This window comes from Astatotilapia calliptera, chromosome 15, assembly GCF_900246225.1.
Source record: "Astatotilapia calliptera chromosome 15, fAstCal1.2, whole genome shotgun sequence".
Taxonomy (NCBI): domain Eukaryota; kingdom Metazoa; phylum Chordata; class Actinopteri; order Cichliformes; family Cichlidae; genus Astatotilapia; species Astatotilapia calliptera.
Window position 1 is genome coordinate 26,403,897 of NC_039316.1, and position 25,260 is coordinate 26,429,156.

General features: G+C 43.4%; 2 protein-coding genes across 6 annotated transcripts; one reads left to right on the top strand and one right to left on the bottom strand.

Moving 5' to 3' along the window:
- Positions 1-1,527: 1,527 nt before the first annotated feature.
- pak6b (p21 protein (Cdc42/Rac)-activated kinase 6b) lies at positions 1,528-23,855 on the top strand. 5 transcript variants are annotated; one of them, XM_026194610.1, is made up of 11 exons: positions 1,528-1,617; positions 4,074-4,187; positions 6,158-6,235; positions 15,299-15,550; positions 18,301-18,858; positions 19,160-19,603; positions 19,676-19,809; positions 20,196-20,322; positions 22,129-22,221; positions 22,630-22,764; positions 23,062-23,855. In XM_026194610.1, exons 4-11 carry the CDS (start codon positions 15,344-15,346, stop codon positions 23,227-23,229), a joined length of 1,866 nt encoding a protein of 621 aa, XP_026050395.1. In that variant the 5' UTR covers positions 1,528-1,617; positions 4,074-4,187; positions 6,158-6,235; positions 15,299-15,343; the 3' UTR covers positions 23,230-23,855. The 5 variants fall into 5 exon arrangements, with proteins under 5 accessions (XP_026050395.1, XP_026050392.1, XP_026050391.1 ...); XM_026194607.1 differs by having other exon boundaries at positions 1,529-1,617; positions 6,158-6,244; positions 22,096-22,221; XM_026194606.1 differs by having other exon boundaries at positions 1,529-1,617; positions 22,096-22,221.
- Positions 8,580-11,787, bottom strand: LOC113037621 (uncharacterized protein K02A2.6-like). The gene has a single exon (XM_026194887.1). It carries the CDS (start codon positions 11,703-11,705, stop codon positions 8,580-8,582), a length of 3,126 nt encoding a protein of 1,041 aa, XP_026050672.1. The 5' UTR covers positions 11,706-11,787.
- Positions 23,856-25,260: the final 1,405 nt, after the last annotated feature.

Sequence of the window (25,260 nt, forward strand, 5' to 3'; positions counted from 1 at the left end):
TGAACTGGTCATCTTTGGTGGACCTGGAGCTCCAGCAGGAGATCAGGGTAGTGCAGCTCAAGACTCCGTCAGTCTGGGTCTCCTGGAGCCGACTGCACCCCCACAGCTGGTACACACAACTGTCTTCTCAGCAAAGAACCCACCTCCGTTGCTGGGCTTGTGAGTGTGCTACCATCTCACCTGTCTGTACCTTCGAGGTGGATATGGTGGGCATGGCTGAAAGTGTCCATCCCTTACTGACTAAGAGCAGGATGAAGCTTTCGAAGGACGCTGAAGGCTGGATGGTGGAGCGTTTCAGAGGAGATGAGGCCAGGTGCTCACACAGGTTGATTAAAGCTTGATTCATCTTAATCCTGAGCTGAAGTTTAAGTACAGCTGTCTGCTTACTACAGTGATATATACACCCGAATGTGGAGGAGGCTTTTCCATTTGTTACTGAATGCTGGCAGCCGCTCCTGTCGGAGCTGTCCGCTCTTTACTGCTGAAACTTTAACTCCTCCTCCCGCCCACCCATCTACCTGCTATTTTATTTCTAACTTAATAAAGAGGCTTTTTATGTCATTTTCCACTGTCTGCCTCATGTTTGTGCTCCATTATCAAAAACGATGGAAATCAAAATCAACCTTGACCATCAGAGGGCGCTGTGTCCTTCTGGAGCACATTCTCTGGTTAATCCGGGTTAACTGCGATCGCATACCGGACCAGTGGAGACGAGACGCCCACATCTGAGTCTTCTTCCACAAACTTTCATGTCAGAGAAAGATTTTCGAAGAGCATGCGGTGAAAAGAGCTTCTACCGTTTCGTGACGTGATGATTGCAGAAGTTTGAATTTCTTTGAACCTTGGAAAATAAAAGTTATGCTACTGTGAATATATTGATCTCAGGTGTTTTTAACCTTTGACCCTCACCCTTCACCTTAGTTTAACAAAGAATAAAATATTAGACTATTGTAAAACAAATCAGCAGGTACACTAGGTGATTTTGGTGTCATGTGACTGAGTTGAACTAAGAAGGCGAACCCTGGTGTAGTTGGCACACAGTGTGAATTAAATCTTGTTAAAAGCACAGTGAACTGGCTTTACTGGACCCCAAACTGGTTCCTTTAGCGGTGTAAGTGTGAGAAGCAGAGTTCAGAGTGAACAGAGTGTGGCGGTTTGAGTCACGTCCTCCCCCGCCTCAGGGCACGGCGATGCGTGCTGCAGCCTGCATGCTGACACAGACCTTGCCTCCCCTTTGTCTCCTCTGCTGCTTTCATGGACTCGTTGCTGTCTCAAAGCCACTTTTGATGGTTCTCTTCCAAAAGAAGTCACATGATCACCTGTGCAGTCAGAGACGGTCGGATGACCTCAGTGTTCATCTGTGCGCTCTGCTTTTATTCACACATCAACTGATATGTTTTCACTTTGCTGCTGTGTTTCGTGTCAATAAAGCTTCTTCGAATATGAAAGACTCAAACTCCTCCCCCTCCACCTGAAACCAGCTGAGACAAGGACGAGCGAGGTGGGGGAGGGAGGAAGACAGGGTAGGAGGAGAAAGAAGAGGAGCAGCAGAGAGAGAGAGTCAGTCCAAGGAGGAGAACAACAGCAGGAACCGACTCACCTGGACTTCGCAGCCAGGTGAGCATGTGTGTGTTTTGAGTTAAATTAACTGATTATCTACAGGCCGCATTGTCTCTTTCTAGATAACGGCGTCTGTCAAATACCAGCACTGTGGCTTTAAAGTTCTACAGTTCTTTACAGAACCCGGTTCTTAAGCTTGCATGAGGACCTTTACCTTAACTGTGAATAACATGTTGGTATCACCAGTCTGATTATGTATAAATATTCCATTTCTGTAAATGATCCAGGTTTAGGTTCTTAGTAGAACTCTTATGAGACAGAAACAGGAGGAGAACCCTCGCAAAGGTTCCTCATGGTACTATAACCCCTGTGGTTCTGAGTGATCCTGCGTTCATATAAAAGTGTTCTGTATAGAACCTTGCAAAGAAACCTGCAGAAAGAATAACTCTGCAGAGACAGTTCAGGTTGAAAGGGTTCCACTCTAAAACTTTTACCTAAGAACAACCTTCACGTTACTCGGGGTTCTGCAGAGGCTCAGTCTGCTGGTTTGTCTTTATTCAGTCCTTATGCAGCTTTAAAGACTCAGAACACACATGTTAAATCAGACAATATTTGAATGGAGTTTGGTTGTAGCAAAGAAAAAAATTCTGTTTAAAGTTTGGCCTCACACCTGACTGTGTGTGTGTGTGTCTGGTGGGGTAAACTGATCTTCATGAATGGTGGTTCGGTGTGGAAGTGTAACTGACCTGGGAACACCTGCGTGTGTCCCTGATGGTACACTTCCGACTCTGACTTAAAAAAACACATTAACACACACGGCCAATGAAGAACCATCAGTTAACCAAGAAGCCAGAGGGGTTTGAACCTGGACCTTCATATTGTGAGGCAACCATGCTAACAGCTATAGTGTTTGGTTGCTCTCTGTTGTTGCTGAGGAGCTTCAGAGGTGAGTGGGTGTGAATCAGTGGAGATGTGTCGTAGACTGATGTCTCAGTGTTTTCCTCCTGCTTTCACTGCAGACTTTGCCATATCCAGGCTTTTACACTTGGAGACACACAACCACTCAAGCCTGTGGGCAATCTAGAGTCACCAGTTAACCTAACCCCACTAACAGCATGTGTTTGGACTGTGGGATGAAGCTGCTGTGAGGCCACAATGCTGACCACATAAAAGTAAAGAATCTAAAATAAAATACAAGAAAATAATGACAGTTATTAAAAAAAGCTGAGTAGGATATTTTTTAAAGATGTCCAAAAAGTGTTCAAAACCAGCAACAGACTCTTTACAGAAACTGGAAACACTGCAGCTTACCGTGTTTGTTGGGAGCAGTGATGGTTATAAAGTATTGAAACAAGTGCAAAAATACAGCTCATAAGGTGGAAACTGAGTTTCACGTTTTTAATGACCCTGAAAGTGAATCTATGCTGTGAGCCGTTTCATCCTGCAGCTCCGTGTCAGCTTGGTGAGGATCTTCAGGAAGAGTTCCTCAGGCTTCTTCTTTGAAAGTTTCTGCCTTTTGTTCTCGGTCAGAATGATCTCACACTGCTTCAGTTATGGTGAGGTCCGGCTCTGATCACTCCCATGCTGAAACAGGAAACTGCTGTCAGTCAGATGTTTCCAGATTTTCCTGCATGATGGATCATCAGTTTATCAAAGATCTCCAACACCACTGACTGAACTGCAGCTGAAACTATGACAGAGCCTCCACCGTGTCACAGATGGCTGCAGACTCTGTGAAAATGGTCAGGTACAAGGACTGAAGATGAGTGAAAAAGCAGCCAAAGTCCAAAGAAAAACTTTGAAAGACTCAGAAGGCTGCAGGATTCTTGCTCATGAGCACTAAAACGTCAAGGAAGCCAAAAAAGCAAAATATGAAGAAATGAGGGGCATGTCGACTTCTGCACAGTACAATAGTCAGTGCAGTTTAACTTTCCTTCATTCCAAATGGTAAAGGTTTATATCGTTTTGTTTGAGCTCATCATTTTTATGGTGCTCTTTAGATTTAATCTTCTTTATTTTGCCTTTGTTTTATATTTAATTTTGTATTACTGTTTTTATAAATTTGTATGCTACATTTTATTTTCATTAAGGTTTTTCTGTTAATTTTATATTTTTGTTTTTATTAATTTTTTATTTTCTTTATATTCAATTTTATATACATAACATTATTTTTATTGTATTTTCGGTGTAGTTTAATTTAGCTTTTTATGATTTGTTTGTTTTTTTTAATTATAGTTTTTAAGTTTTAAAGAAATTTTATTTCATTGTTTTAGTTTATTTGAAATGTTTTCTTAAATGTGTAAAACTTTTAATTTAACATTTTAATAATTTTTCTTTAGTTTGTTTTTATTTTTATTTATTTTAATTTCATAAATGAGTTGTGAACATTAACATATACAAATTATACTTTTTAAAGAAGTCGGTAGCATTAAAGTTGTGCTCGAACATGCCTACATGGCTATGTGTAACTGGGTCACCTGACTTCTTGCTGTGATCTGTCATTGTTCCTGCAGCCACTGGGGGGCACTGTCTCTGGTAAGCCTGCCTGTGCATGGGGATGAGTGCAGTTCCAGTCAGACGAGGAGCCGTGGCGGAACTGTCTGGTCATGTAGAGACAGTTTCCTCAGGTATGTCAGCGAGCCAGCCACACCCTGAAAACACAGCTGCTAAAAACACCTGGAATCAGACCAGCACCAACAAAAGCTTCGTTCACACATCTGCAAAAAAGAGTTTTCCTCCAAATCACGTTGAGGTGTGCACACAGAGAATATCACAGGGTTCAAAGGTCACGGGGATTCCCAGAAACAGTAAAACGGTAACTGCTCAAACATCCTGGACAGTTTAAGAGGCCAAAGTTTAGCAGGAAACAGTCAGCTGACTCTCACTGGAGGTAAACTCGTGAAGGAAGAAGAGATGCCGCTGAAAGCTGAAGCTGATTTTACCCATAAGACACCAGGATTTTTTAAACGCGCGCATGGAAAAGCAGCAGCTGTTCGGGGTGGTGCAGAAATCAAAATGTTAATATTCACGGAGAGGTATTTACATTTTATGAATGGGATTACATCGATTGTTTTGAACCCTTTCATCAAGCGCAGGATGAAAGCTTCCAGAAAGAGCACCCCCTATGGGAGAACGGCAGGTGGGTCATGACAGAGCTCCACAGTGGAATAATAGGGAGTTTATATTCTCCATTTGTATTTTGCTTACGATGTGGCGCAGACCACACAGCTCTGGATTCACCCCTCCCTTCGTTATACCTGCAGACAGTGTGTCTGTATCTCTGAGCCATCTTCAGGAAGTGTTCTCCAGACATGTTGGAGGACAAACTTCTTCTGTGGATGCTTCAGTAATGCTGAGCTCCAGGCTGGGTGGAGGCTGGTTCACTAACCTGATACAGTGACAACATCTGATTGGAGGAGTGCTCTGTTGCTATGGAAATGTTTAAATTAAATTGCAAGCTACACAGACACACACACACACAGGTGAAATGCTGCCCCTGGGTTAGTTTTATTGATATATCACAAATTCATAACAACAGAATCTCAGGGTACTTTATATTGTAAGGTAAAGACCAATAATACAGAGAGCTCACCCCCTATGAGCAAGCACTTTGCCGACAGTGGGAAAGAAAAAATCCCTTTTAACAGGAAGAAACTTCCGGCAGAACCAGGCTCAGAGACGGACGGGGAACAGGACAAAGACATGCTGTGGAAGAGAGCCAGAGATTAATAACAAGTATGATTCAGTGCAGAGAGGTCTATAAACACATAGTGAGTTAAGAAGAAACATCCAGTGCATCATGGAAATCCCCCCGCAGCCTACACCTATTGCAGGATAACTAAGGGAGGATTCAGGGTCACCTGGTCCAGCCCTAACTATATGCTTTAGCAAAAAGGAAAGTTTGAAGCCTAATCTTAAAAGTAGAGATAGTGTCTGTCTCCTGTATCCAAACTGGAAGCTGGTTCCACAGAACAGGGGCCTGAAAACTGAAGGATCTCCCTCCCATTATACTTTTAAATACTCTACTAAGCCACCTGTACAGGTTGGTAAGGCCTGTCTGTGTATGTACTGGGTCAACCATTGGCTCCACCCCTTGCCTGAAACATAAACAGCTGGAAGGTGAAAGCTGATTAACAGCTCCTCCTCCTCCTGTTTGCTGAGAGGGTGCGGAGGAGGATGTGGAGCAATCTCATCCGGTCAGTCAGAGGAGGAGAATAAATGATAATGGATTGGATTTATATAGTGCTTTTCAAGGCACCCAAAGCGCTTTACAATGCCACTATTCATTCACTCTCACATTCATACACTGGTGGAGGCAAACTACAGTTGTAGCCACAGCTGCCCTGGGGCAGACTGACAGAAGCGAGGCTGCCATATCACGCCATCGGCCCCTCTGGCCAACACCAGTAGGCAGCAGGGTAAAGTGTCTTGCCCAAGGACACAACAACCAGGATAGAGAGCCCGGGGATCGAACCGGCGACCTTCCGGTTACAGATACGCTTCCCAACCCCCTGAGCCACGGTCACCCCATGATGATGATATTTGATGAAGAAGAGGAGCAGGCTCTGTGCCTCATCATCTCTCTTGTTCCCTTTAGGCTTAGGTGGAGTCATCTGATCAGCAGCAGACCAGACCCGGTTTTACCTGAGGTGGAGAGACACCAACTCACACACAGGTGAGACAGGTGTGTATGTGTGTGTGTGTGTGTGTGTGTGTGTGTGTGTGTAGCGCTTTGCTTTCAGACCATTTGGGGACACTGTGCTCGGTCCTCACTGGTGTGATGTGTGATGAAGATGAAACTGGTGACACGTTTCAGTTGTTCATCCAGGTATGATGAAGGCTGCACACACACCCTGCTTATTCTTCAATTCAAACTTTATTAACACAAATGCAAAAGAATGCATCAATGAAAACAAACGTGACATAAAATAATTTTTATAGCAGCAGAGTGTATTATTATTGCTGTTGTTTAATAATGATGATGCAATTTAACACGGTTAAACACTGAGTATGAATCCTTGTCCCCAGTTGGGCGTTTACATCCATGACACATAAATAGAATTACAAGTAAAATTTAAAAAACTTAAAACCACAACAGTCTAAGAACCAAATCTACAATAAACACACACTAACCAGGAAAACAGAACTACCAAAAATAAACAAAGTTAATAAAACTGCTGCTGCTCTGACTTTCAGCTGGCCGTCATCACTGTGAGAGGTTTAATACGTGCCCATGCTCCGCTGTAACCAAGGTCACTGTTGAATTTCACTTCCCACAGCTCATTTCATTTAAATTCTTATCCGGTTGTTCAGTCTGACGTCACTAGCCGTGTCTGGGTCTAAACTCCGCTGCAGGTCCATATATCAAACGATCACTATGGCATTACTGAGAGTTGAAAAACTGTCTAAAGTCTTTCATCTTTAATAAAATGATCAGCGTTCTGCTCTACCAGGTGTAACAATTGAGTTTAACATCCAGGCATCCATGAAAACGGAATTTATGACATTTAACGGAGTTAGAAGTTAGCAGGGAGTTAGCTCGCTAGCTTCTATCTAAATACAATATAGCATGTCCTGACTGCGGGGTTTTGGAAACAAATTAAAACGTACAGCTCTGCTATCACTTCCAACATAAATGAAGACAGAAAACTAAACAGCAGTGACGTTTGTAGGGTTACTGAAGTTGGGCTAGCTGGTGTATAATGGTGTGCTACGTGACCGCTAGCGACACAGCTATGTTAGCATAATATAAACAAGCTAACTTTTTTTCCACTCGATAAAAGTTAACGTGAGTGTTCTCGGTGGTCAGGAACAAATGTAATCGCATGGCAGGATGCTGTAAAAGGACCAAACTTCAGCCAGGAGAAAAACTGAGATAATCCATCCACAATACGAGGTTAGTCATTCATATACTGCTGCATGGGCTGGGCTGTAGTTACATCCTAAGGTTTTAAAAACTGAGCTTAAATAAACGATTAGTGGTAATAAAAGCCGAGGGAGGTCAACAGTGATCACTGACTGTTGTAGGAGCTTTTTGAGATCAAATAGAAGAAAATACATAACATTAATCATGTTAACAACACAAAAGCCATATTAAACGCAGACTACTTTAGACCCGGAAGTAGGATTCGTCGCGTCATCACTGAACAACCGGATTGTTTAATTTTATTTTCGTTTTTAACAGTTTTCATGCTCCATTCATCCATCATCATCCACCCATCAACCAATCCATCCATCCATCCACCCACCCACCAATCCATCCATTCACCACCCACCAATCCATCCACCCATCCATCATCATCCATCCATTCATCCACCCATCCATCCACCCACCAACCAATCCACCCATTCCACCCATCCACCTATCCACCCACCGACCAATCCATCTATCCATCCACCCAGCCACCTACCCATCCATCCATTCACCACCCACCCATCTATCCACCTGTAATGTTCTTATTCCTCTATGAATAAAACATCAAGAATTGCTCCTGGTGCTAGCTTCAGCTAGCTGTTTATTATTCTTTCTACAACGATCACTTCTTCTTCTATTCTGTATATCTTATTGATTCCAGAGCGCCCCCTGTGGGTAGCTTCAACCATAGCAACTATCATTACATCCCCTTTCCAAACAGTGTTATAATAAGCACAATTACAAAGAGAACTGTTACTCTGTAACATCTGAACATTCTTGTCTAACATTCAACATGTTATAAATTGTGCAACAAACTACATTCAGTAGTGTTCTTTTTTTTTTTATAACCAAAAGTTGTAGCACAAGTCAAACAAAATAAATCCAAATGTATACCTTACATCTTCCAGAATGAACCAAATGAATCCCATACAGCCCTCAAGCACATTAGAACTCTTCACCTTTGACAACTTGAACAGTCAATAACACATAACTCAGCAGGTCTCAATTAAGTGTGAACAATTACTATTCTAAATGAATTATTATCCGTTATTTACCTGTGATTTATTATTATTAGTATTTTTTAACAATTCTTTACCACAACAGTTCACACTTGTTCTATGAGCCTCTCTGTAGGTTTCTTAGGTCTGGTAGACCTTCTCAGTATCTCAGACATTGGGGAAGGTGAAGGAGGCTCACTGTGGTGCTCAACAGGGTTAGCACCTCGTTGTTCAGTTCCAGTCTCTGTGTCCTGATGTTTAACATCCTGTGTCTTTAACAGACTTCTCCGGTTTCTTCTTAACACTTGTCCATTCTCTGTCTGAACAGCAAACGATCTGGGCCCTACTTCGCTGAGAACTGTTGCTTTTTTGTCCCAGAAATCTGGACCTGCAATCCTCACAACATCTCTTTCCTGAAGCGGTTCCAGACGCCTTGCAGTTTTGTCATAGTTCCTTTTCTGTCTGTGCTTGAGTTTCATCCTTTTGTCAGTCAGCTTGTTGTCATGTGCATTGTCATTTTCCTTGGAAATGTGTGGAAGTGTGGTGCGGAGCTTGCGATGCATGAGTAGCTCAGCAGGTGATGCCCCACACTCCAGGGATGAAGCTCTGTAGCTTAGCAGAGCCAGGTAAGGGTCGGTCTTACTGTCTCTTGCTTTTTTGAACAATCTCTTTACTATTTGGACTCCTTTTTCTGCCTGTCCATTCACTTGGGGATACAAGGGACTAGAGGTGATATGTTGAAATCCATATTGTTTTGCAAAGTCACTAAATTCTCTACAGTCATATTGTGGACCATTGTCACTGATGACACACTGTGGAATTCCATGTCTGGCAAAAAAGCCCTTCATGTGTGTGATGACTGACTGTGCTGATGTACTGGAAAGCTGTGCCACTTCTGGATAATTAGAATAGTAGTCAATCACCAAAACATAGTCCTTGCCATCCAGATGAAATAAGTCCGTGCCTACCTTTTGCCATGGTGCAGTGGGTAGATCTGCTGCCAGTATTGGCTCTTTTGTTTGTTTATAGTGATGTTTGAGACATGTTTCACATTTCTGTATCATCTCCTCAATATCCCTGTTGATGCCTGGCCAGTAAACTGCTTCTCTCGCTCTCCTTTTACATTTCTCCACTCCAAGATGTCCTTCATGGATACGCTGAAGCATGTCCTTCCGCATGGATTGAGGAATGACAATCTGGTTTTGTCTCAGCACCAGTCCATTAGCCATGCATAAATCAGCTCGCACAGAGTAGAACCCTGGACAGACTCCTTTTGACCACCCATTCTGTATAAGGTGGGATACTTTCTGCAGCACTGAATCTTTTGTCGTCTCCTGTACAATTTGCTGCAACATGACATCTGATGCTGGGAGTGAGGCAGTTACCATGTTTACATGTGTTTCAGCCTCCTCGGCTGTAGTGCTGACTAACCTGTCACCACTTGGTGCTGGCGCTCGGGATAAAGCATCCGCGAGTACGATATATTTCCCAGGCATGTAGATCAGCTCAAAATCATAGCGCTGCAACACCATCATCATGCGCTGAATTCTGGGTGTAATGTCGTTGAGGTTCTTTTTTCTGATCGAGATGAGAGGTTTGTGATCAGTCTCTGCTGTAAAGGTTGGTAATCCATATACATAGCTGTGAAATTTTCCACACCCAAACACTAAGCCCAAAGTCTCTTTTTCAATTTGAGCATAGCGTTGTTCAGTTTCTGTCACTGATCTGAACGCATATGCTACAGGTTGCCACTTGTCTTTGTTCCTTTGGAGCAGAACTGCTCCTAAGCCATCTTTTGAGGCTTTGATGAATGTCAGGACCGGCTCTGTAGTTACAGTTTCCTTCAATTTTTTCCACTCTTTCTCATGCCGGGCCGTCCACTCAAACACTTTGGTGTCCTGTAGCAGCTCCCTTAGGCATGCTGTCTTGGAGGTAAGATTAGGAATGAACTTACCCAGAAAGTTGATCATTCCCATTGCTCGCAAGACACCTTTTTTGTCAGTGGGTGCTGGCATATCCAATATGGCTTGTACCTTTGACTGATCAGGTTCCACCCCTTCACTTGTAACCTTATCTCCCAAGAAGGTCATCTCTGAAACACCAAAGAGGCACTTGTCTCTATTCAGTTTAAGTCCATTCTTGTTAACTCTCCACAAAAGTTTCTCCAGCCTTTCATCATGTTGTTGCCTTGTATTTCCCCAGACTACGAGGTCATCTATGTAGACTCTGGTGCCTTCCAGCCCTTCGATCAGGGACTCCATTGCCCTGTGGAAGATCTCTGGTGCTGATTTAATTCCAAATGGGAGCCTCAAGAAACAGTAACACCCAAATGGCGTGTTAAAGGTAGTGTACCTGCTGCTTTCTGGGTCTAGCCTCAGCTGCCAAAATCCATGTGATGCATCCAGTTTGCTAAAAAACTTAGCTCCTGCCATTTCACTCATTATTTCCTCTCTCTTAGGGATCTGATAATGCTCTCTTTTAATATTTTCATTTAGATCTTTAGGATCAAGGCAGACTCTTAAGGCACCTGTATTCTTTTTCTTGACACAAGTGATAGAGTTCACGCAGTCTGTGGGCTCTTCCACTCGTTCAATGACACCCATTTGAGTCATTCTTTCAAGCTCTTTTTTCAAACTTGTCTGTAATGGAGCAGGCGCTCTCCTTGGGGCATGCACCACAGGCACGGCATCATCCTTGAGCTGGATTTTGTAGGTGTAAGGCAATGTTCCATGTCCTTTGAAGACTGAAGGAAATTTACTGATAATGTCTGAACTTCCTTCATGCCCTTGGTGTTCCACTCTTTTCCCTTGTTTGGCTTCTTTCATGGTGTCAGTATTAATCTGATAGATCCTCTTTACTAGTCCCAAGTCCTCAGATGTTTTATCTCCTAAAAGTGACTCGTGTCCATCAGGCACGATGGTGAACAAAATGTTATGCTGTTTGCCTTTAGCTGTCACTTTAAGTCTGCATCCTCCTTTTGTTTGTATTGGCTGGTTATTGTAGGCCCTCAGCGGTGTGACTTTCTCTGTAAATCTTCTAGGCTTCTCAGTCAGTGCCTTGAAATCCTTCTCGTTGATCAAGTTAGCTTTGGCCCCTGTGTCAATTTTAAATGTTACCAATGTCCCATTGACTAACAGTGGAGCAGTCCATTTATCATCTGTGACTGAACTAACACTTTGGCCAGTGTTATGTCTTGAAGACTGTGCATTGACATCTTCTTCATGTGACACCATCTTAATGAAAAATGTTTCACTTAGATCATCACTGTGTCTTCCTGCACAGTGTGTATTTTTTGTCCCTTGTTTTTGGAGAGAGACATTTTTGCATAATGGTTTTGTCCTTTACATTTTGCACATTTTTTTCCATATGCGGGACATTGTTTTGGTCTGTGTTTCTCTCCACATCTCTTGCAAGTGAACATTTCATTGTCACACGTTTTGTTTCTGTTGTCGTTGTTTTTGAATTTACTCCATGGCTTTCTTTTAATTGACACTGCATTCACTGCCTCATTTTCTTGTTGCGCTGCTCCTTGAACAGGCTCTCTAAACGTCAGTACATGTTGTCGTGCTAGCTCACTGGCTTGACTTATCTTTATAGCACTTTCCAGCATTAGTTCTGTTTCTCTCAACAGTTTCTCTCGGAGCTTCTTCTCATTAGTTCCAAACACTATTTGATCTCGTATCATAGAGTCTCTGAGATCACCAAAATTGCAGGACTGAGCTTTGATCTTGAGGTCTTTGAGAAAAGTATCAAATGACTCACCCTGATGCTGTAAGCGTGAGCGAAAGACGTATCTCTCGTATGTTTCATTTTTCTTTGACAGACAGTGCTCGTCAAATTTCTTCATGACTTCATCAAAGTTATCTTTGTCCTCGGGCTGAGCAAACACAAAAGTGTTGAAGACCTCTATTGCTTCTGTGCCGGCGATGGTGAGCAGCATGGCTATTTTCCTTTCATCTGCCCGTTGATCCACTCCGACAGCTGCAATATACAGTTTGAACTGCTGTTTGAAAGTCCTCCAACTTGCATCCACGTTTCCAGTCAGTTTCAACGGACTTGGCGGTTTTATTGCATCCATCTTGTTGCGTTGCTTCTTATTCTTAACCCGTCTCCTGGTACCATGTAATGTTCTTATTCCTCTATGAATAAAACATCAAGAATTGCTCCTGGTGCTAGCTTCAGCTAGCTGTTTATTATTCTTTCTACAACGATCACTTCTTCTTCTATTCTGTATATCTTATTGATTCCAGAGCGCCCCCTGTGGGTAGCTTCAACAATAGCAACTATCATTACACCACCCACCAGCCAATCCGTCCACCCATCTATCCATCAATCCATACATCCATCACCCATCCCGCAGAGGGCACTCCACCTTTTCCGTGGCCACTGAGTTGGAGATGCTGATTTTCATTCCAGCATCTTCACACTGAAATGTAAACTGTCCCATAATGAGCTCGAGGTGTTAGCCTGTAGCAGAACAGACATCCTGAAGTCACCAAAGTCTCCACCTTCACCTCCATTAATTTACTGCACCGGAATTTCTATCCATTAAGTTAATTCGTTCATTAGTCTTTTTAGTTATCAAGTTGTAGAGGTCATTCATCTGGATGAACATCTCAGAAGATCAGATCAGGTTTTGGAATAAAAACACCTGAACCAGAGCCAAGTGGGAATCTGAGTTTCACCAGTACTTCATCAGTACTTCCCCAGTACTTCATCAGTACTTCCTGATATTGACAAATTGTCCTTTTGGCTAGGCGTTCAGTGCCGAATACCATTTCATATTTTGTTTTGTTTTGTTGAAACGGGTCGTCCTTCATTTATATTTCAACCTAAACTCTGAAACTCTCACATTAGATCACATCGTCTTAAGATATGATAATGATGTCGCCAAACAGGATTTCTATTTTCCTTCTTTTCCGAGCTGGGCTACAGGAGGATGCTTGTGTGACTGCTTTTAATTCTCGTAAAATCTTTATGTTCAGTAAATTTGAGCTTGGGATTGAAAACCAGTACTAAATACTAAAAACCATAAAATCTTTTTTTTATTCAGTAACTTGATTGTAAAATGTTCCAGTGGACAAACATACAGAGACTTTTCTATAAGATGATTATGTCTCAGGCACAGAAGGACATTAGGACTGTCTGAATGTGCAGGTATGGTTTCTGCTGCCTCACCAGGTGATGTGGCAAAACACACATGACTGCCTAATGAGCATAGAGCTGGCAGCTGGCCAGCGACTGATGTCAAAACATCTATTTTGGTTCACAGGAAACATGTTTTGGTTGTAGTTAATGATCATAACCTTGGCATGCAGGAACTAATCCACGGATCAGATTGCAGTGACACAAGAATCCAGATTAATGTTGGATTAACCTGAAAGCTGAGTCACATCAACACCAACGTTCTGATGACACAGACAGCATAGTTTCGTGTAAAACAAAAGCACAACCCTAACCTCCCAGGCTATAACTCTGGCTTTTTTTTTTCACTTTTAGATTATAAATTACAGTCAACCAACCACTTTAATAATAATAATAATAATGGATTGGACTTATATAGCGCTTTACAATGCCACTATTCATTTACTCTCGCATTCACACACTGGTGGAGGCAAGCTACGGTTGTAGCCACAGCTGCCCTGGGGCAGACTGACAGAAGTGAGGCTGCCATATCGCGCCATCGGCCCCTCTGGCCAACACCAGTAGGGTAAAGTGTCTTGCCCAAGGACACAATGACCAGGACAGAGAGCCCGGGGATCGAACCGGTGACCTTCTGGTTACAGATACGCTTCCCAACCCCCTGAGCCACGGGCGCCCCCCACTTTATTAGGTACAGCTTTCTACTTAACTGGTTGGAGCTCCTTTTTCCTTCAGAGCTGCTTTGACTCTTCATGGTTCAGATTTACAAGCTCAACAGGCACCTGGTGTGGTCTTCTGCTGCTGTAGCCCATCTGCTTCAAGGTTCAGAGATGCTATTCTGCAGTCCTTGATTGTAACGAGTGGTTATGTGACCTGTTTTCTCTGTTCCAGACCTTCTCTGTAAACTCAGAGATGGTTGGTGGGAAAATCCCAGCAGGTTGGTGGATTCTGAAAGAACTACGCTATATTCAAAGTGACTTAGGTCACCTTTCTTCATCATTCTGATGCTCAGTGTGAATGCCAGCAGGTTGTGTTGATCATGCCTAAATACCATGATGGTTGACGATGCATATGCACTAATAACGATCGTATGAACCCAGTGCCGTGGCTGGTGAATGTATACAGAGTCATGGGAGCAGACTTAAAAGCAATTGTTTTGAATGTGAAGTTCAGATGGATGGTAAATGTAAAGCTTTAGTTCAGGTTTTTCTTACTAGCATGTGCTGAACATTTAAGCCTGGAACAGTTGCCCACCAAAATAAAAGCATGCTGTGTTTAGTAACGGTTACAGGAGCACTGGATTCATTCTGAACAACAAAGCCTGATTTAAAAACACAGGTTGAGCCGATAATCACAGCTCCGAGCTGGTGGCCAGGGCCATGAGCACATCAGAAAATGTCAGTTTTTGTTGTTCTGAATAAAGTTTCAGCAAATCGAAGCTGCAGAGTGACTCAGAGTCAGTTTCAGGTCAGCGCCCTTTTACTCATGCAGCCAGGTGAGATTGTCACCTGGGCTGTTTGGTCGGTTTCTGAGAGGGAGGGTGAGGTCATGTGACTCTGCTCAGGTAACTCACCTGAGCAGGAAGAGGTGCTGTCAGTGCTCTGACTCCCTGAGTGTGAATGTTTGCAAGACGTCCATCATGTCGCCGTCTGATTGCCAGTATTGTTGTTGTTGTTTCCCTCAGCTCTCACTACCCGGCTTGTGCCTCTGCCTCTACGCCTCCGTGCTGATGTTCCAACGCAGGAAGAAGAAGCACAGGCTGGAGATCTCGGCGCCACAGGACTTCCAGCACCGCGTCCACACGTCGTTTGATGTCACCTCGGGATGCTACGTGGGGCTGCCGCCGCAGTGGCAGAGCGTCATCGACACGCTGAAGAGGCCACGCCCCCTGGTGGACCCCTCCAGGATCACCAATGTTGAACTAGGACCCAAAAAGGTGGGATGGATCATTTCAATAATCTCTCAAGGCTGCTGTAAATGTAATGGACCTGTGTCTGATGATCAGGTACCAACGCCAGCATGATGACGGATCAGTCGAATGTATTGATTGCGTATTTGCGTGCGCTGGTCCAAGCGGTGCGTCTCATTGAACATCAGAAAGCTGATGAAGAAGCTGATTTATTGATGAACAGCGACATTAACGACAATCACAGCTTTCTGCATAGATCAGAACCAATCTGAAGTACCTTCAGGAACTTTCCTAGAGTCGGGTCCTTCACAGTGACTCTGCTTCCTCGTCATGGATCACCATGTAAAAACGTCTTTACTGTATCAATACTTCCTCGGGCACCGGTTTAGCTCAGTGGGATGAGCAGGAGACTATATGCCATATGGCTGACAGCCGACGGCATTTAAAACAAAGGAATCTGAATCTTTCAGCTGCACCACAAACACAAACTCTAAATCCCAGAATAAACTTCCTCATTCCTTCTGTCTGCAGCAGCAGTCTGAAACAAGGTGTTTAATCTTTAGTTCAATTTGATTAGTACCAACTCAAAACTCTGGAGTACTTGGAGTTTTTTCTTCTTTAATATTGTAGCTGTAGTTCATCAGCGAGTACTCATGTATTATATACCTGTATCACCCGCAGTTCACGCTAAGCTCACCTGGTAAACCAGTAAAGCTAATGTAAACATGACATCGTCAGTCATTGTTTTTGTTCTCTGGTAGGTAAAACTTCTTGTTAAAATGATGCTGATGCATACATGAAAACATCAATACATAAACAGGTGAGCAACTGTGTACTCACCCATTTTAAAAGGTTTAAATGGTAAATGGCCTGTATTTGTATAGCGCTTTTCTAGTCCCTAAGGACCCCAAAGCGCTTTACACAACCTGTCATCCACCCATTCACGCACACATTCACACACTGGTGATGGCAAGCTACATTGCAGTCACAGCCACCCTGGGGCGCACTGACACAGGCTGCCGAACACTGGCGCCACCAGGCACTCTGACCACCAACAGTAGGAAACGGGTGAAGTGTCTTGCCCAAGGACACAACGACTGAGACTGTCCAAGCTGGGGCTCGAACCGGCAACCTTCCGATTACAAGGCGAACTCCCAACTCTTGAACCACGATCGCTTAAAGCAGTGGTCCCCAACCCCCGGGCCTCGGACTGGTACCGGTCCGTGAGTCGTGTGGTACCGGGCCGCGAGAGTTGAGGCTCAGGTCTGAAATGTATGGTTTTCAGGGTTTTTATCGGTTTTCAGCGTTATTTTGTCATCGTTTTTATCGTTAACTCGGTTTTCCTGGGTCTTTTCACGTGTGTTATGAATAAATCGTCTTTTTTTCTGTACACCGGTACAGAAAAAAAGACGAGTTTTATTTTGTTGTATTTATCCGCGACACCTTAAAGGCCGGTCCGTGAAAATATTGTCAGGCATAAACTGGTCCGTGGCTCAAAACAGGTTGGAGACCGCTGGCTTAAAGGGCAGGCTCACAACATCACTTTCTCATCTATTTATTTAGTTGATTATTAAACATTGATTTTAAATGGCATTTCATATTTTCAAACCAAAAATACTACTACTGCTACTAGTAATAATAATAATAATAATAATGATATGAAAAGTTGAAAAATGCTTCAGCAGATGATTTTGGTTGAAATCATTCTTTTTTATGTATCCAAACAATAATTTTTATTTGTTTTTCTTCTGGAGATCACCTCAGATATCTTACAGATTTAAGGGTCATGGTATTATTATTATTATTATTATTATCATTATTATTATTATTATCATTTTTATTATTATCATTAATATTTGTACTAGTAGACGCAGTAGTAGTAGTGGCAGCAGCAGCAGCAGTACTAGTAGCTGTAGTATAGTGCTCAGAGTTCAGGGATGAGTTCCCTGTCCTACTACCAAGAGAGTTTCGGATGATGTGAGAGTACCAAGAAGGTGTTTGTGTATCTGGACTGAGGAAAGAGGATGAGGAGACTAGGTGATGGAATAAGGAAGTACAGAAGGTATTCAAAAGAAGATATTAGCAAAGTAAAAGGGGGACAGTCAGAGAGATGAAGGAAGTAGGCAGATGTACAGCAAAGAGAAAAAAGAATGGGCTTATAGTGAGCTGTATGTAAGGAAGACAGAGTGAGTAAGAGCAGAAATGTGCTAACGATTGAAGACACTGCGACGAGAAAATGGAAGAAGGACTCTGAGCTGATCAATGTAGAAAATGAGAGAGAGAAGGACAGATGGACAGTTAGTGAGGACCTCAGGAAGTGCGGAGGATTAGAAAGGAGGAATCAAAGGCAGGCAAATGACGCACCTGTGCAGGTATGGGGAGGTCTAGGAGAGGGCGGTGGGTGGTGAGAGGATGATGAAAATGAAGAACAAATCTACCGGGTCTGAGAACATGGTGATGTGCAGTACAGAGGGATGAAGCCGATGATACCATGAAGACACAGGAACGAGGTGTCCAAGGTTAAATCGATAGGTGAACAAGCAGCAGTGTGCATTCATGCTGAGGAAGAGCTCTGCACATGTGATGTTTGCTCTGAGAGGGTCGATGGAGAAGGTCAGGAGGAGCTTCACTGAGTCTTTGTGGATCAGGGAAAGCAGATGATTTGCTGCTAAGAGAGGACGTGTGGTCCTGTGAGGAAGTCTATAAGGGTAGTGCAGCAGTGTGGTGGTGCTCTGAGCCGTTGGAGTTACTTTGATTTGTTTTGGTTTCTTCTGCAGACCATCGTTCGTGGCAGCTTCATCGGCCATGGAGACTACATCAGTCATGTGATCTCTGAGTTGACTCGTATGTCGGTCAGCAGTTCCAACTCTCTGCGCCGGAGCAGTCCGTCGGCACGGAAACGTGCCCGATCGATGGGCCGGCTGGGAGAACTGGCCGAGGACGAGTCGTACCAGTACGAGGAGCTAGGTCACCGCGGCGGCAGTGTGAAAAGTGGTGGGAGCTCTACCTACTGGCAGGACCGGATACGACAGGTGCGCAGCGACAGCAGCAGCCCCAAACTGAATGGGGCCCTGCAGAGAGCCAAGTCTACCTGCCAGGTGGATTCCTCGTCTGAAACCACACCCCTTAAACTAGACAAACCTCAGAGGACAGGTGAACCAAGTGGACTGTACGCCCGCAGTGAGGGGGCGGAACTAAGAAATAGGACAGCTTCCTACACTGTGGAGACCAATAGGCACCAGGTGAGGCTAAGACCAGCTGTGGGTCACCTGCCTGACCTGCTGTTCTCATCCAGAGAAAATTCAAGAAGACCGCATTCGTCCTACGACCTCCAGGTGAAACTCAGTGTTTGGATCACTTCCACCATTTTAACAAATTCATTAGAATGAGTCTGCTGAGGACAGACCAAACCATGTGAAGCTACACAAACTAACATCAACACATCTGATTAGAACAAGTATAGGAAATGGCTCGATACAAAATGCAGATATATTAGCTTAGGATAAATACAGACTATAGAAATGTAAATAGCTAGCATAGCCTGACCTGAACAGGAAGAAACCGCTAGCACAGAGTAGCATAAAAAGGGGAAACACCTGAAGCTTTAACTCAGTGTCTCTTCTTTTTCTCCATCAGCTGGCCTCACCCTCCTCCCGCCTCCTGCCTCCTCCTAACAGCACCAGCAGTCCCATCATCACAGGTAGAGCTGTATTTCAGAGGCTGCCTCGCCCATCCTCTGCCTTTAATGCTCCTATCAAATCTCCAAACTTAACAACTGAGGACAGCCCCTCCCAGCCCCACTCTCCCCCAACCGGCTCCCCAGGTCACGCAGTCGCCTCCAACCAGCAGGCGGGGTCCGATGGCGGTCCTCCAAAGGTGACCCATGAGCAGTTCAAGGAGGCACTACAGATGGTGGTGGACCCTGGCGACCCGAGGATGACTTTGGAGAACTTTGTGAAGATTGGAGAGGGGTCCACAGGCGTGGTTTGCATCGCCCGGGAAAAGTACAGCGGGAGACAGGTGGCTGTGAAGATGATGGACCTCAGGAAGCAGCAACGGCGAGAGCTGCTCTTTAATGAGGTACAGGTGTGGTGAGGTGGGTGAAGATCTACCTGTTTGCAGTTTGACTGATCTTCATTTCATATGTCTCAGGTGGTGATCATGAGGGACTACCGGCACCAGAATGTGGTGGAAATGTACCGTAGCGCTCTAGTGGAGGATGAGCTGTGGGTCATCATGGAGTACCTGCAAGGTGGCGCTCTAACCCACATCGTCAGTGAGACCAGGTGAGCTGGAAGTCTCTCAGGTGTGTCGTCTGGGAGATGTTCTCTGTGTTCATGGGGCGATCGTGGCTCAAGAGTTGGCAGTTCGTCTTGTAATCATAAGGTTGCTGGTTCGAGCCCCGGCTTCGACAGTCTTGGTCGTTGTGTCCTTGGGCAAGACACTTCACCCGTTCCCACCTACTGGTGGTGGTCAGAGGGCCTGGTGGCGCCAGTGTCCGGCAGCCTCGCCTCTGTCAGTGCACCCCAGGGCAGCTGTGGCAACAATGTAGCTTGCCATCACCAGTGTGTGGATGACTGAATGTAGTGTAAAGCGCTTTGGGGTCCTTAGGGACTAAGTAAAGCGCTATACAAATACAGGCCATTTACGATGATGTTTCTGCGTGGTTCAGGTTGAACGAGGAGCAGATAGCGACAGTCTGTGAGGGGGTCCTGCGGGCGCTGTCTTACCTGCACTCTCAGGGTGTGATCCACCGAGACATCAAGAGCGACTCCATCCTGCTCACCCTGGACGGGAAGGTAACACCCTTCTTCTTCTTTGTGACACATCTTTGACATTTACAGAACTTCTTAAAAATTAAACCTGGATTATCAACAGATACAGAGAATTCACACAAACTTGTGTTTATCACATAATGAGTACCCTAAACCCAAAAATGCCTAATGACGACCATCTCTATCTTTTTAAAGTTTGACATTACAGTTAGGCAAAGCTGAGTGTTTGTGAGTTTTTATTTCTAAAATATTAAAAATTTTATAAATTATAAATACTAAAAAATACTAAAATAATTAAAGACCATTTATAATCTCAAAGATAGACATGTACCAATATATGTCTGTCTTTGTCTGATTGATAAGAGGTTTCTAATCGTTTCCATTAGAGTTTGTATGACTGCCAGTACTACTTTACAGTAAGGAAAACAACTTCTGCTGATAACGAGGATCAGGCATCTTTTTTCCAGATTATTTATGTTATTAGTTAGTCAAAACTCAAATGCCAACAAACTCAATAAACTGATCTGCAAGGCCAATAAAATGTGTTATCCAAGTTAAAATGGCCATGAAACATTATATTATAAAAGCCAGTCTAAATCATGAAGCCCTGATGTCAACTGTCCCTGATGTAACTGTGAAGCTGGATTCAAGCTGGAAGTTAAAATTTTTTGGAACATGTTCAGAGTCTAAGGGTTATTTTTGTGCAGCCCCTGGCTTCAACAATGAGTTTATGGTAAAAACAATGATATACTGTCCACTTTCACTCTCTGTGTTATCAGCAGTCAGCGGTTCTTTGTTGTTTGGCTAGCTGCAATGAAATAGGAAATCCACTTGTTGGTTGTCAGAGGTTGCAGAACACTTTATTAATAAGGACAGGGTGGAGGAGAACCTGTTTAAGTTACCAGACGGACAATCTGGAATCCGACACTCGTCTCGTTTCCTCTTCTAGACAGGTGTACCGCGCTGTGCAATCAGCTGACGTCAGCACAAAACTGCTGCTGACTGATTTTTAGTTTCAGTGTCCTTATTTTCCTCTGAGTTATCAGTTCTGTCACTAGTTAGCTAACATAAACTAATGTGAGTCTATTGGCTGCAACCAACCTAGTGACATCATATTCTGTACTGACAGAAGATGGCGCTAAACACATTCTAAAGTTAAACATGTATACCTTAAATTCAGCTTCACAGATAAAGTTACATTTGGCAATGTATGAGAGCAGGGCTCAGTGGTGTACATTATACATGTGGTGTTTCATGTCCACTTAAAGGACAGTCCTGGAAAGCACCTCCCAGCCACTCCATAATGCACTGGCCAGTCACAGTAGCATCCTCAGTGAGAGACTTGAGTTTACCCATAATGCACCACTGAACGACACAGGACATCATTCCTGCCTGTGGATATCTCTGTACAACTCCTCCATCTAAAGCACCGCACACAGTCCAATACCTGCACACCCTCTGCAGAGAAAATAACCGCCAGTATGAGGGACACCTCAACTTGAACTCTGTCTATATTTAATTTTGTGTATATTAGAGCTATTTGGTAATACAATATTTTGCATTATTTCATGACCTTTAACTTGTTAGTTATGTCCTTGCTGTCTTGGAGAAACTGTGACCACATCATTTCCTCTGGGATTAATAAAGTATTCAGATCCTGATAACAGTGACTAATCAAGCCTCAGTCAGATATGACTGAAATACTGCTGAGCATCGGTCACACAAACAGCTGGAAAAGGATTCTCAGAGGTTTTCTGTTAGTAAATCTATGAAATTCCTTCTTGGATCCTGCTGCAGATCAAACTGTCCGACTTTGGTTTCTGCGCTCAGATCAGCAAAGAAGTCCCAAAGAGAAAGTCTCTGGTCGGGACCCCATACTGGATGGCTCCTGAGGTGATCGCCAAAATGCCATATGGCACCGAGGTAAAGACAGCACATGAAGGATGTTCCTGCCAAATAATTTAATGAGTCGATTAAACCGGTGGAAAAAAGCTGGACAAGTCTTAGGATAAGTCTTAGAGTTAAACAAAAGTCCAAACCTCAGTTTGAACAAGGTTAAACAAATATCACATTTATATTTACAGTAACTGATATTCACAGTTCTCAGTAACCAATCACAGTTTCACATGAAAACTAAGAAAAACATCAAATAGTTACGTTTCTAGGTCTTATTTCAAATTAAAATGGTAAAAAAAAATGGCCTGTATTTGTATAGCGCTTTACTTAGTCCCTATGGACCCCAAAGCGCTTTACACTACATTCAGTCATCCACCCATTCACACGCACAAATTAAAAGCATGCCTTTGAGGTCTGACCATTTCCTGTTTTCAGGTGGACATCTGGTCTCTGGGAATCATGGTGGTGGAGATGGTTGATGGAGAGCCACCGTATTTCAGTGACACGCCCATCACTGCAATGAAGAAGCTGCGAGACGAAGCAGTGCCAAGTGTCAAGAACGTCCAGCGGGTCAGACACACACACACACTTAGTTTTATTTTTATATGGAGTGAGGACCCGAGACCTGAACATGCTTTGAGGACCAACAGACATACATATAAGGGTCCTTCTAAATTTTATCTGTCACATCTTTGTTCTCATGTAAGTTAAATCTGAAAACACAAAATCAGATTTTTTCTGAACATCAGTTACTAAAATGCTAATATGCTGGTTGTGGGTCGTGGGCCCAGATTAGTTGTAGCATTTGATGATGATGTAATCATTCATCCTGACAGTCGTTGATGATGTCACTGTGTTTGTCTCCAGGTGTCTCCCGTGTTGAAGGACTTCCTGGGCTGCATGTTGACCCGTGACACGCTGCAGAGGAGCAGCGCCGCCGACCTGCTGGAGCACCCATTCATGCTGCAGGCCGGCTCACCACGCTGCCTCGTTCCTCTGGTGGAGCAGTACCGCAAACGCATGTCACTCTGCTGAACACCCGAGACCCATCTGAAGAGGCTCGCCCGAACCCAACCCTGATTCCTCCGAAGACATCTGAGGCTCAGCTGGGAGACTCTTATTGTGGCTCGGTTGCGCATCAGCTCATCTCTGATTGGCCAGACTTGCTGAACAGCTGTTGGTGCTACTCTGGGGCGAGTGTTTTTTAAAATGGAGAATTTAAACTTTAGAACATTTCAGGCTCCTTCATGTTTTCAAAGATCCTAGTTTATACAGCATTTCAGTAATTTTACAGCCGACGTCAAACCTTTAAATCACAGATCAATAATAATGATCAGCTCAGAGCTGTGGGTGCAGAACAGCTTCAAACAAACAAGTGAAAACAGACACGTTCGTTTCAGCAGAGCCGGAGATGATCCTCTGGCTTCAAGAAGTTTCTCTCTGTATCAGAGCCAATAAACAACCAATAAATTGATCAATGCTGCTCAGCAGAGATCAGCAGAGGGTCAGCTCTGGATTTAAAGCTCTTCATTGGGAAAAAGTTTTACCCCGTGAGGATGATGATGATGAGCTCTTCCTCCCATCGATCGGTTTATTTTGAAGCTTTGCACAGTTTCAATGTGACTTTGCACAAAAGATGCAGATTAAATTTTTTTATTTAACCTTTTTGTCTTTTTCCGTTTGTCTCTTTGTTGAGTCCTTTAAATATTTTTATTGAAGCTAAAATGGATCCTGACACAGAGAAAATGCCATTGCAGCCAAACGTCCGGTTGCTCCCTCACAAAGTCCAAATTTGACCTGTTACTGATGTTACCTCTTCAGGTGGAAAATCTGGATTTCTAAATTTAAAACGGGGACATGACATGCGTGTTAATCCAGTTACTTTAAAACATCATAACAAGAATCAAAATGAGAAATTACAAAGATTGTTGCTTTAATTAAAAAGATAACAGCTCATCACTCTGTTTTGCTTTGAGTGGTTTCATTCAGCTTTTTTATTACTAAAAAAGAAATAAAGTCCAAGATTTTTATTTAAACAACAGGCAAATGGCCACAGAGTCCTGAAATATTTCCCAGTTGCTCAAGCCTGGTGCCCTGCTCTCAGGGTTAAAAACCTTTTGACGTGCTCCTCATGAGAGAATAAGGGAGCCACTCGCTTACTCAGTGATTAGCTCCTATTCCAAAGACAAAAGTCTGCGCTGATTGATTTACAGGTGTGTGTCTGAGCTCAGTGTGTGTGTGTGTGTGTGTGTGTGTGTGTGTGTGTGTGTGTGTGTGTGTGTGTGTGTGTGTGTGTGTGTGTGTGTATCACGCTGCTTTCTTCACTTCAACTGTTTCTTTTTAAATTCTGGTTGTTTCCTTTTGTTGACACTAACTATATTTCATGAAGCCAGTTTAATATCTTCACAGGCAGAAGATGATCCTGGTCTCTAAATGCAGGTTCTGGTTTCTGTTCCTCGGCTTTAGTCTTGGGTGTAAAATGCAGTTTTGAACATCCACGTGCAAATCTGCTGCACTGATGATGTTCTCAGAGATGCTGAATCATAATTAAAAGGCCTCCCTCTTTGCAGACTATGTGGTAAGTTCTGTACCTAAAACTAAAAATCAGAGTCTTTGGAGTTTAACGTTTTATCACTTTTAGACAAATAAAAGTTAGAAATGTTCAGATTTGATTAAAAGCATCCAAAGTTTATATGCTAAGTGGCTCAAAGTAGTTTTAACTGGCTTCATTTTTCAGCACTGGGTTTTTCAGCACAACAAACTGTTTTCATTTTTATTCTTCCTCTTTCAGCTGAAACTGTGGATTTTTTTTTTTTTTTTTTTTATTAAATGACATCAGAAACAGCAGTATGCGACATTACGTGATGGCAGAGCTTCAGTTCATCCTTTGTCTTTTTTTTTTTTTTTTTTTTTAATAAATAGGACAGGGGGAATGAATGAGAGAAAGAGGGGGAGAGAAAGAAAGAAAACCAAAGGGGAGAAGAGACGGTGAGAAGGGGGGGGAAGAGAGAGAGAAAAAAAAAGAACTCCTGGGTCACCTGTATGGAGAAAAAAAAACAAACAAAC

Coding starts and splice junctions, on each gene's coding strand:
- LOC113037621 (XM_026194887.1), bottom strand. CDS start 11,705: ATGGTGTCACATGAAGAAGATGTCAATGCACAGTCTTCAAGACATAAC.
- pak6b (XM_026194607.1), top strand. CDS start 15,344: ATGTTCCAACGCAGGAAGAAGAAGCACAGGCTGGAGATCTCGGCGCCA. Junction 20,323..22,095: donor TGCTCACCCTGGACGGGAAG/GTAACACCCTTC, acceptor ATCCTGCTGCAG/ATCAAACTGTCCGACTTTGG. Junction 22,765..23,061: donor GTGTCAAGAACGTCCAGCGG/GTCAGACACACA, acceptor GTTTGTCTCCAG/GTGTCTCCCGTGTTGAAGGA.